The sequence below is a fragment of the Homarus americanus genome, unplaced genomic scaffold (genome assembly GCF_018991925.1).
Source record: "Homarus americanus isolate GMGI-L3 unplaced genomic scaffold, GMGI_Hamer_2.0 scaffold30768, whole genome shotgun sequence".
Taxonomy (NCBI): domain Eukaryota; kingdom Metazoa; phylum Arthropoda; class Malacostraca; order Decapoda; family Nephropidae; genus Homarus; species Homarus americanus.
The window spans coordinates 651524-664698 of record NW_024746690.1 but is presented as its reverse complement, the minus strand read 5'-3'; the positions used below and the strand labels follow the sequence as shown (position 1 = coordinate 664698).

At 40.4% G+C, this 13175-nt stretch overlaps 1 protein-coding gene across 5 annotated transcripts in view; it reads left to right on the top strand.

The window, feature by feature from the left end:
- The window catches only part of LOC121879401, an 81378-nt gene that overhangs the window by 30131 nt on the left and 38072 nt on the right, over positions 1 to 13175 (top strand). For all 5 annotated transcript variants that reach the window (XM_042386022.1, XM_042386024.1, XM_042386026.1 and 2 more), the window contains one exon: positions 3741 to 3823. In XM_042386022.1, coding sequence (XP_042241956.1) covers positions 3741 to 3823 — 83 coding nt within the window. The remainder of the gene's footprint in view (positions 1 to 3740; positions 3824 to 13175) is intronic.

The following is a 13175-nucleotide window of genomic DNA, read 5'->3' as shown; positions in this document are numbered from 1 at the left end:
GAGGGCATGTAGATTGTGTGTGTATGGAAATTAATGCAAAAGTTTGTGTATTGTTCAAGATGCCATGTGGTTTTGTATTAACTGTTACAACAAATGACCAAAACCAAAAGTATAAGACCACAAATATGAGCCTATGGTAAAGGATTTGGTCAACTGTGTACAGAAAGCTGTGATTGAACATAGATAACACTGACAAACTTGTATTGGAGTTGATTGTTGGTGGATGGGTCACTTACCAAAAGGAACTGGTTCACACCAATTGTTGCAACATATTACAAAATGTTTCCTTTTTTATTTGAGGGGAAGTTCAAGAATACAGGCACTTATTTTGTCTCCTTTAATTAGTCAAGAAATTTGTCAGAATTCAGTCAGGTAAAGTCAGAATACTTTTGTCAAATATCTCTGGCAACCCTAACCCTGTCCTCGTCTGAGAATTATACATACTGTCCATCGTGGTAATGTTTACACCCAAGTTGAAATTGTAGGTCATAATTACCAGCCTCCAAGGATGTATCTGTTAAAAGTCAAAGTGTAGGACGAGTCAGACTACAACAACTTACTGTCAAAATATGTCAGCCAAGCCAGGCATCACACTTTAACTGGGGGGTTGTTCTCAAGATCCTGTTTTATTGCAAACCAGAATTGAGTGACTAAGATTCACTCCTTCCTTCCTGTGGATACTGTTAAGGTGATTGACCCCAAAATGTTGACTTTTAGCCAAGTCAAATAATAACTACAAAATGCATGGTTTAGATTAGTGAGGAAATCTTAATACTTTTAGTTGTGGCATTTTTGTTTTTTTAACTATTAGGTCTTTTTAAAGACTTAGTTCTGGGGAAGGCATCATTAGTTGGGATTCTAGGAACCCTGAGCTTTCACAACATAGACTTGTTTGAATTGCCATGTCCAGGCTTGGCTATAGGATTTTAGGGTCAGTCCATTTTTTTTGGTTTAAAAAGATTGAAACTCTCAGGCATTTCCCTCCCTGCTAGCTACTGTTGTCACCTTGACATTGTCTTTTTGGTGTAAGCAACTTTTGAATCTTCGTACAAAAAATTTGAGATATAGCAAGTCTTGCAAATTCTCCACCGTCAATCATGTGGTTCTGTGGTAGTTTCTCTTATATACAGTATAGTACTCTGTATATCATTTCACATGACATTTAATTTTGGGACCTTGTCCTAGTTGGATTCTCTTTTGAGAGTTTTGTGTCCAAGGAAATCTGTCTTTATTTGGAATTTTTCAAGATGTTCTTTTCTGTTTTGTTTGTGAACTTGAGTTGAATTCGGTTTTTTTATAAATGTTAAGACCAATCAACTAATCCAAGCTCTCTTTGACTAATATAAGTCAATCCTTTTTGTCTACAAACCAAATAAACACTTTGTTCTTTGATCCTTAGGCATCAATGACCCAGCTAATGAAAAATTAAGGGATAACAAATGGTCACTTGATCACTCTGATCATCATCATTATAATTTTATGGTCTTTTTCCACGCTTTCATGGAATAGCCATCTTTACTTGATGGTAGGTCTCCATGTTGTGAAGTGTCGTGCAGTTTCTCATCAGGTTCTTAACATTAAGGTTAAATTTTTATAACCTCTTTCCATGTCATTCTTGGCCTGCCTCTAGCTCTCCTCCCATTCACATTCAGACTAGCACACCTCTTGACCTAACTGGTCTCTTTCTTTCTCACTAAGTGCCTGAACTATTACAGCTTACCTTGCCAATACTGTACAGTACAGTACTCTCAATACCCATTCACCCTCTTAGCTCTGAATAGGATTTTCTATCACTCAGTACTGTCACATTACACATCCACCTTGCCATTCTCATTTCAACTTGCTCAAGCCTGCATATGTCATCCTCTTTAACCGTCTGCATTTCGCTGTCATACAACATCACACTTCTCACTCCAATTGCATACATCTTTCCCTTCACACAAAAGGAAGGTTCTTTTATCATCAATAAAGAATAAAGGCAATAACTTCCTCCAACCACGTCTTACTCTTGTAATTGAGCCAGCTTCAGCACCACCTGCAGCACTGATCATGTCACCTAGGTAACAGAGTTCAATGACAAAAGTCCAGGGATATATCTCCAATGTTTGGTTACACCAGCCTTGTAAAGGACACATGATAACCTGCACATACAGAACACTAAGAGTCAGCAATATCCTGTGGTCTGCAATTTTCTCCACTGCACCACTTATATATTGTACTGTACCCACCTTTTACACTGCACATTATTTTGTTACCAACATCTTTCCTACAGACAGTACAAGACCATTTTTTACTTTCTACAGTGGGCCCCACACCTATGCCACTAATCAATATTTTTTTTCACCACATGCACTGTTAAGCCCTTTGACTCAAATATGAAGGCTAATTCAGATAATATGAACATATAGAACACATAACATGTAAGAGTTAAGTTGGAAAAATTTTACACAACACAGTTAAGACTTCAGTTGGAGGAAGATCAGGTAGTTTAGTAGGGTCTGGAGGTGTTATATTTGTCAGTGCTTGAAGTGGGGTTTTAAATTAAGGCAGTGAAGTTGTTTCTTATGTGGTTATGTACACTAACAAACTTGAAAAATTCACATCAGCACACACAGTGAATTGTTACAGAATGTTAATTGTTATGGATGTTAAAATTTTACTTCATACATTACATATGGAAATGACGGATTTATATACTCATAATATTTTTGGAAATATTTACTTTGTTTTAACCTTGTCCTGACACTTAATACATTTAGTTAGTCTTGCAGCAGTCTGTGATTTCCCCCTTCTTTAAGATCTATACCCCTCAATAAACTTGGTTTTTTTTTTTTTGCACAGTTTTGGTTCCTCATTCCTCTCTTCCATTATCTTATAGAAAATACTTAAGGGATAAACATATTTCTCCAAGTTTTTGTTCATCGGTCCTCTTTGGTTCAATTGATGATTTTCTGCTCTTCTCATTTTGTTTACATCTACATCGACCCTCCAGCACAGTATTTCATCATTCGTGGTAGAATTTATCTCATACTGTACAGGTTTAGAAGGGATCCTGCTATTGTATGTATGGTAGGTGTCTGTGGTGGGTTCTTCTGTTCAGTATCAGCATTACAGGGTAGTTACTAGTGGTGTGGTATACAGTATCATCTTAAACTGTTACCCGGTAGTTAACTTTTATATGAACTTCACAAATGTATTTATTAAAGAGAAGATTATTGTATCATTTTACAGAAACACACCCATCCATATTTTATCATCTCACAAGAATTAAACAGCTGAAAAACCCTGATTAGGGCCCAAAATATTGCTTTTGAGTTGTTTGAAGGAGGGTAATGATGAGAATACAGCACAGGAGGTCCTTGGGTTACATAGGTACTTCCGCCAATACGAATGAGTTCCCATAAAGTTAAACTTAAATTTACCGTATTTTATTTCCCTGATTACTTATTTTTTTACTTTCATTTACTGTATTTTGTCATTCTATTTCTCCTTTTCTCTTAAATTAAGGAATTTAGATGTATATAAGTACATAGACTTTGATATAGTTAGTGGGTTTTTAAACATTGTTCTGTAGGTTTGACTTAAGTACATTTTCAAATTGAGAACATCCGTAGGAACGGACTGCTTACTGTATTTGTGGAAACTTTACAAGTAATACCTTACGATGGATACACACAAACATATATTACATAATGATCTATAGAAATTTAATCTGTTTTACCTTTTTTTTCTTTTTTCAGAACAGCTCACGACGGCTCACCCTTCGAAAACCATACAACCAGTACATTGCTTACTCATCTGATGAAGAACTTGATGAGTGGCAGTAAGTACAGCATCTATTTTGTTTTTCATGAGTGAGGTTTATGTTTTGTCAACAAGTTTCAGAAAAGGAAGAGGATGTTTGCAATAAGATGGGGGAGAAAGGAAAAGAATTTGGATGTTAATGGATATGGAGAAAACTAAGTTGGAGTTACAAAAAGTGATGGAGAAATTTTTTAGATACGGTATATGAGGCGCCTTTAATGGGAGGAACAAACTCGCTGCCCCCCTTCAACTATCAACCTGTATAGGACAGTTCACTGAATGAACACTCCTTTCTGCTGTAAATTCAGTTTGTTTAAACCCCCCTGTACTGGGCAAACGGGTAAAAAAAAGTTAAACATGATTATTTCAAAACAGGGTCTTAGCGAGTTTGTCACTGCTATTCGTAAGGTAAGTGGAAAATCATTGAATATTGTCCAAAGTTCAAACGAAATTGGCCAGTTACTTGTGATTGAAGTGGTATTTGCTTAACTCCTTGTGTATGGGGTTGCCTCTCGGCTGAATAAAATTGTCTGGCATTAGCCAAATTAAACATTAAAAGTGGAATCCACTAGTGAATGGGTTAAGTGTTTCTCATAAGCAAAGAATGAAGATGGAGAATTTAGTACAGAAATATTTCTTGCATGTTTTACATAAAGAAATACTGTACTGCTTAGACTTATTAGGCAAAGCAATTCTGCAAAAGTTAAGTTATAAAGTTCATTGATCTCTATACATTTAACATCTCCCTTCCTGTCACCACATGTTATGAGATGCTCAGTGGATGTGGGTGAGAATTGTGTTCTCTTATCTTTGTATTATTCTGTTGGTTTCAAGCATTATCTTGTACAGGTATCCCTCACTTAATGAATGGGTTAGGTTCATGGAAAACTATTCCTTAGTTGAATTTTTGTACTTTGAATAATAGAACAAATGGGATTAATGGGGTCCAGTTCCTCAATCACAAGAAAACCCCAATATTATACCCCAAAATGTGAAGTCAGTTCATGAAAAACCTACCTAGCTAATGATAAATACAGAAGTGTACAACTAGTATTGTAAATTATTACAGTACCAAGAACACACTAAAAACATTGATAAAATAATATCTACATAAATATATTCAGCTAAAGCCATTAAAGAAAGCTAAATGAAAGTACTGTATAACATTCACATCATTTGCATAAGACACTGGCTGCATGACCTCAAACCTCGCCAGAGCAATGCAGCCTCAGCTGGGACGCTGCCTCTGCCGACCCTTAGCATCAGGGCTCCCACACTCAGCTCCCCCTACTGCTGAGAGAAGAATGATAAAAGTGAATGCTGGAAAGTGTAAAATTATGATTAGTGAAAGGGAGGACAGTCTTTACGTAAAGTCAGTATGAATGAAGAAGAATTGGCAGTGTGAATTAAAGTACAGTATGCATTTGAGAGTAATTTTTAAGAGAGATGGGAAAGGAAAAGCTGAAGATCAAAATAAAGTGATAACTATAAGGAAGAACAAGTGGATATCCTGAGGCCATTAGTAAGTAGGAAGAACTTGATTGTATATTCCACAAGGAGATTGGATGGGTGTGAATTTCTAGAGTTTCGGAGTAGTGATGGATCAAAAATATGAGCCGTAGAGATACAGTAGTCTGAATTATTATGGCTGCTTTGAGAATTGATTAGAGTAAGCTAAGATGAAGGAGTGTCCATATTTGTTTTTTAGAGTCACTTACTGTACTGTTTTTTTTATTTGGGTACCTACTGTAAACACTGAAGGGTATACAAACACCATTCCTCTCCACCCACTTGTCTGGAGAGAGAACTTCAGCTTAATATTTTATTCTTCCACTTAGCTGTCTTGCCTTCAAACTGAGATAAAAAAAAATCCGGTTAGGTGGTATTAAATGAGATGTATTGTCATGGAGGTGTATGCAAACTCGTGACTTTACTCCTCTTGGCATTAATCAATCTTTCTTATTATGGATGTAAACTTGTGTAAGAGGCTGTAAGTGTACAACCATTCCCGATGTCAAGATAACTAAATTATATTCACAATCATCTTTATATGCAGTACAGTATGTTAGGTTAGGTTAGTACTGGGTGTTTAATCAAGTGAAATAAGTTTGAGTACCGGTACCTAATCTTCACTTGATCCAAAAGTTTTACATGGAAGAGAAACAATTGATTCCTTACACACACACACTACATATATTTTCTTGTCCATCTAACTAATACAGTATATGGAACTGTACAATAGCTTAAACCATATCATATTCGCCAATTGATTTTAGGCCAAGTAGTCTTGTTAACGTTTGTCAAATAAAGTCCTGTTATCTTTGAAATGAAACGCCAGGCTTTACCCATCCTGGCTTACCATTAATAATTTTATCATTCTTTTATCACTGTAAGGGGATGCAGTATATATGAATTAATGCAGCTGTGTTGAAGTACTAGAAATTGATCTTTTATAAAAGCGAAGTTGTAGTGCCCATATCAAAAGGAAGGGGAGTTTTCAGTAAGGGAGATAAAGCTTGTGCTTTCTGGGGTAATTTATTGTTGGCAGCTTAGTTTGTCGCCGTGACATTCGATTTTGGCGCGCCTCAGAGACGTCGTGTGCCTGTGCCTCGCCGGTTGCCTCCCCCTCTCCCTCCCCCATGCTTAGTGCTTACTGCCATCTTTTTTCTTTTCCCTTCATATTCGCCACTTGTTAGCTTACTAGCCGTTTGGGAGGTTTATCCAGTGTTAGTACAGGTCTACAGGAGGAACCCGGGGACCGGGAAACCTGTGGTATTTGGTAGAGTCACAAGTGTGTCCGGACCAAAGCTCTCGAACCCTTATGTGTGTTTGATGGACGTACAGCACCACGGTTTGTATTTATTGACCTGGGAGGTAATATTTCATTCGGTATGGTTTTATGAGGAACACATTTACCAGATATTTGTAGATGAAAATTTGATTAAAGGTAGAGAATTTATGAAACGGGAGTTTTCATGGTCAGGAAAACGTGTTAGATTTCACATACATCGAGGTGAACACCTGCGGGTCACGGAAGGTTTATAATACAGCTACGTGCTTGTTTGGGGGAGGGCTGACAAAACCACAAAAATAAAACCCCTCTTTCCTTCCTCGCTACCCCCTGCTGCTGCTACCATACCCAGCCCTCCCCTCCCCCTCCCATCGTCTCACCCACCATCTCGACCCCCTGTATCCCGCATCCCAAAGTTGGTACATATATCAATATTATGCATTTTTTTTACGAAATACATAATGATAAATTAGTGATGTTATTTGTAATATATATAGATTAAATTCTATTGTCGGAATATATTCTTTGATGGGCCAACTTAAGCTGTATTTGTGGCGATTTAGATTACAAATGAATGTGGCACCTTCTGGCAACTTAGTATTCTAAACACGCTGTTCGCCTCGATAAGCTAAACTCGCATTATTTTCACTTGCCTTTTGCTTTGAAATGAGTAATTTTTCTTATGCTATTAGCATGTTGGCTGATGAGTGTAAGTATGGGGGATAGTGAGCATTGGTGGTGTGGTAGTGTGTGGTTGTCGTGTGGTGTGTAGAGGAGGGCGCGTTTCCCGCCACCACCCGTGAGTGTGGAACATAAGCTCAGCTCTTGGCTCACTCAGTTGAGGTTGTCGCCGTGTGTATGGTCTGTGCGCCACTCAACCTCCTTACACTAGAAATGCCGGAATTGTAACGTTTTCACTTTAAGTGGATTGTGAGGTAGTGATCTTGTGAGATTTCAGTCGTGTTGATCATTGAAATAGTAAAGAAAGTGATAGCAGTTGGAAATTATTGTAGGAAATACCGACACGATGCTCTGAATTTCATGTGTGTGTGATGGTGCGGCACCTCAGTTTAGAACAGCCTGTGGACTGTGTTCAGATGGACATGAGAGCCACAGTAAGAAGATTGTTTTGATATTGAATTAGAATTAGAAGCGGAGCTGTTTTGGATATGGCTTACTCAGCGTATTGCTTGGTTGCCTTGGCATGTTTGTACCTATGAGTGACGCTTTAGGTTGTTACACTAGTCATTTTTGTGGCAACACGCCAGGAATGTTATTGCATTTTAAAGTATTCCAATGTGTCCAACTTCTGTTGGACATTTAAGATAATTATAGTTTGATATTTAGTGTAAATATTTGTGTTATGGTAGAAAGGAAGTGTAAATCAGTAATGTGGGACGAAAGTTTTTATTGCCCAGTTATTAACGCAAGCACAACATAGGCCATGCTGGGTCTCCACTTCTCACATAGGTCCATGTAAGACGGCTGCCTTAGGTCAGGTCACAGGAGTCCGGTGGTGTGAAGAATTGGAGGGGGTGCACGGGTACCCTCAAGGGTGTGTTGCCCCTTGATAACCGTTTTTCAGCTGTAGAGTTTTGAGTTATATTTATTACACTGAGATTGACGAGTCCCCCCTCCCCCGGTTATTTCACCAGCAAATTGACCACCCTAACGCCACCTTTAGGGATGGGGAGGTTACGTTAGGTTAGTCTTTCCGGGGTGGGGCAAGAATCTTCAGGTAATCCCATATATCCAATGAAATTGTTCGACTTTCCTTCCCGTCTGGTTCATGTTATCCCACACCTTGTCACAACTTAGCATTTGTTGTACCTGGGTAAAACACTTCACCAGTAACGAAGGAAACCGGAAACTGACATTAATACTTTCCCCGACGTGGTGCCCCCTTCCTCAGGCCGGTCTGTGTGGCCCCGTTATACTCGACACTTGGCTGGGGTCACCTTCAGTATTCTTGCTGTTCCCTGTGTTATTTGATGATGTGGTGAGGCTGCCACTGTTTTCTAGGGTAACTCACCAAAAACAAAACCCACTTTAGTATGTTGGAGTAAAAGAACGAGTATTAAATGTAGGGGGCGTGGTTAGGGTGAAACTGGTAAGGACCTAGGATTAGCTGTGATGTTGTGTACCCTTTTTTATTAACTGTTATCACTGTTATTTTTTTATCATTGTGTCGGGTGTAAGTTATCGTTAAGGACAGTTGTATAGGTATGTGGTGTGACGACTTTCTGGTCCCGTTACCTGTGAGAGAGACGACCTCCTGAGACATACTGTACCGCCTCCTCCTCCCTCATTGTCACTGAGCCTCTTGCACATTTTCCTGTATATCTCCCATGCAGTGTAGTTGTAAGGGATGTCAGTTTAGAGATGGTTTCTTACGGTCTGGTGAAGATTAGGCACCCCAGCTTAATTCATCTGGTTAGTAAGCACTCTACCTGGGATGGTTAGGTTAGGGTGGTTAATCTTAAGGTGAAGTAAGCTGGGGTGCCTAATGTTCACGTGTTTCGTTTCTTGCTCTAGTTACTGAACATCCGGTTATCCTGATTGGTCAGTAACTCGACACGTGCTGGTTCTCCCCCACCCCTATTCCACCGGAAGTGACGTCATCGCTCTCGGCTACAGCTGCTGCAAACTTGGATTAAAAGTCACCACAGTTTTTTTAGGGAATCACATTAATGGGAACTCATTATAGGTTACATAAGTGCACGGGTGTTCTATTAGAGGTAAACAAAAATAGATTCCAATACTTTTTAATATTTTTTTTCGGGGGTGGTGGTAAATGCGCATTGTCGTCTTGTCTGTTTCGGAGTAATGGCAAAACATAATTGAGAGCCCCAACGTCAGTGTATTCCGTGAGTGACGATTCGAGCCTGAAGTGTTATGATGTAAGATCCTCCGAGTGTGTAAGTTTGTTAAGGTTGTCTCTATCGTCCTGTGTGTTGGGAGTGTTATCATTAATTTCCCGCTGAGTCTCCGATTACTCCTACCTTGCCCGTGGCACTGGTTGTGGGGTGCCTCAACAAACTATCTTACCAGTTTTGGATGAATGTATCGCGGAACACGACCTTATCGACACGCTCTCAGGAAACATTTAAACAGTTAGGAGATGATTATCCTTTATCATCACTGAAATATATCATTTATATACCACATGAACCACTTTGGGATGTTTCGAACCATGATATGTTTCAGGGGGGGGGGGGGTTGTCTCAGTCAGGCATACCAACTGTTCATTATGTAATCGAGGGAAGATAGTTTTGCCACCCACTGCATGTAGTACAGTAGTGGTGGTCATGTGCAAAGGTGTGTAATACCAAGAGAAGAACCTCGTCAATAATATAATGGTATTTTGTTTTTTGTTACCTGCGTCGGATCACCTGAAGGAACACCCTTATTTCACCTGAAGATAAACCACCCTAGTGCTACCTGGGTTTGATTGGTTAGGTTAGGTTAGCATAGGAGTGGTTTTTAGGTGGTGATCCCCGGTGTTGATTACCTACAGAACAAACATACTGTAATAGGATGCTGTGTTAACCCCGCCATGTACACAGTAATATAATATCATGTTGCAGACGAGTAAAGTTGACTAAATGAGATAAGTTGTGTTGATATTCCGTTGACCTTTATATCGTGTTTCTGTGTTATAGTGGCAGGAGTGACGTGTTAGTTGGTGTCATTTGTGGAGACTGGTGACTGCCTCGCTCGGCTGTGTTCGGTAATGGTGTTCTAACTTAACCCTTTACGTCGCGTTAGGGTATAATAATCTTTAGGTGAAATAGCTGGGGAGTTTAATGTTTAATCAAGGTAAAATAGTTGGGGTGCTTAATCTTCACATGATCCCACAAGTTTTATGAAATATACAAGTTGTTTCAGAAGCTTTGGTACCTATAGGAGGTACCTGGTGAAGACGGCCACGGAGGTGTATTTAGACAAGGAACGCAGGTGTAGGCTCGGGTTTCCAGGTGTTACAGTAGAGTGTTCACTCATTGGTAATACAATGATAACCCGTACTTGATAAGCTTCATACCTACGGCTTACGGGTTTTACGTTTCAAGTGAATATTGATTGATAAAATAACGCCATGGGAGGGTATGTATGCATTTCAGCTCTATATGTATACATTATATACTTATTACACGGTGAATGAAAAAGTCTTGTGTCCAATTATCACGTAATCCACTGATATACAGTATGAATATTTAGCACTCTGAGGTCGTGCTAGGCTTGAAAAATGTGGTTAGTTTGGCGCAGTAAGGGAGTGTGGTGACCATGGTGTTGTGACGTGTGGATGTATATGGTGACAAGTGATTATTATATTTTTTTAACCCAATTTCGGAGGCAGTTTGGTCAAGTTACGTCACCAGGTGTGTGTGTGTGCGCGTTGGCAGCCTAGGTAGTGGAGGTGTTCTCTATATTTACTATTGGGAGGAGAGGGGGGGGGGGGTGATGGCGTAACGTAAGACTGTAGTAATTGTAGTAGGTATGGTAGTGAACGTAGTTTTTTTGTATGTGTTGTGCTGTAGTAACTTCTGCAACTTTCACGGGTCGTTTTTGTTTTACGAATGAATGCGAAGTTTTATACTGTGAGGAGATGAGTGTGTACAGGAGATTGATAGATAATGGTTTAATGGTAAGAATTTGGGCACAGAACGTGGATCATTGTATCTCAGTAGTGTTGGGGACATACCGTCTTGCCTGTGTGTTAAGAACGTTGTGTTACCCTCATTCAAGACCATGGTATATGTTACTGGCCCTTGTTACATAGAGATATAAAAGTCAATAACCTAACCTCACTTTTTGGGGGCTAATTGACGCTGCTTTTGTATCCCATGATTTACACAAGTCTTATTCTCGTGTCAAATTAGAGGTTATTGAGAGATGATTTCTGCCCCCCGTTGTAGTATGATGAATACCTTTAGGTGAAATAATATGGGAGGGGTAATTATCTCCAGGTGATCCAATATTACCTCCACATAGCTACAACCCGTGCTAGTGTGTGTGTTGACGGTGTGATTTGTTGTCAGTTTTCTCTTCCAATGGTTGATCTCTTGTCTCTCCGTCCCATCAATTCCTTTAACCTCCCTCCCCTATCCCCTTTAACCTCCCGCCCTCTCACCCTGCTGTGCCGCCGGCGTCATCTCTCGGCGGAACAGTTACACTTACACACACTGACTCCCTGACATTTGGGCCCCACTGAGCCACCAGATCCTCGGAAGTGAACCCGAAATCTCATCTACTACTAAAATCCGATTTGTTTAGGTTAGGGTGGGTGGTGAGTAGTATCGTTGAGTGCACAGTCTTAGGGAAGGGGTGTATCATTCGTTAACCTGTTACCTCACTCTTCATGGTCTGGTTATTCGTGTGTGTGTGTGTGTGCGTGTATATGTGTGTGTGTGCGCGCGCGCGTGCGCCTGGTTAGTGGAGATACACACCTTTCACAGCCACAGGTATTCACTCGCGTCAAAAACCTTTGTGTTAACATCTCATTAAAAAAGTAACAAATGAAAGCGTTGGTAGTGCAGGTCCGGCCTACATTGCGTGAGTACACCTGGTGCGTAAAGGCGTAGGGACCGGCTAATGTATTACTGCGTAGTACCTGGTGGTGGTGGGGAGGATTTGGTGGTAGGGTAAGAGTTGATTAGTAATGAGGGGAGTGAGGGGGGGGGGGCAGATGTGGCCAGAAGGCAGTAAACAGACAGCTCCCCGTTCATTGTAAGCGAGGTGGTGGTCAGACTGTGTGGTGGTGGGAGAAAAATTGTGTCGTCTGGAATATACAGTACTGATATTTATGGAGTAATGACTGAATGGTTGTTAGTACATACCACCTTGCCGTCGTTAGAGTGAGTCTTGTGTGACGCTGTGGAAGGTTAGCGTCAGTGAAGAGTCATGTGTTGCGTGTTGGTGGACGGGTATTGTGTTAATGAAGGCGAGTTAGTTAAGGTACCAGAGGTAAGGCAGGTATCGTGCGTAGACTAAGGTAGTGAAGGGGGGCGAGACACCTCTTGGGATGGGTGAAGTGCTGGCTGTGGGCGGGGAACTTACCACGCATTTGTGTTTTGTTTACATTAAGCTCCAGTAATAGTCACTCGCATACCTGCCTTCCAGTCTGCTCTCCGGCCATTTTTTTCTTATTTTACAAGTTTTATCTCATTCATTTTTCATGGGTGAATATGGAAATGGTAGGAGAACGGGTTTGCAAGTTAGATGGTACGATATGATGGTACACGGTGGTTGCCAGGTGGGAGTGTGTGTGTGTGGGGGTGAGGGAGGAATGTTGTGTCACGGGCGTGGTTCACTATGTGGGTCATCCGCGAGAGGATGGTTGCTATAGAATGGAAGGTATGTATGGTTGCTGGCAGGCGAGATTGGTCACTCAGGTAATGACTTTATAAGGAACTGGAGATAGAAAATGTACTTGTTCATTTAAAGGCCAGCCAGACCCCCCCCCCTCCCTCCCCCAGATTCTCAAAGGTTCTTCAGATAAAATTTCCCCATAACGTCTCTCTAACTTTTTCTTGTTTTAACCTTGATCCACCTACACTTAAGCCCTGTATATATGGTGCCT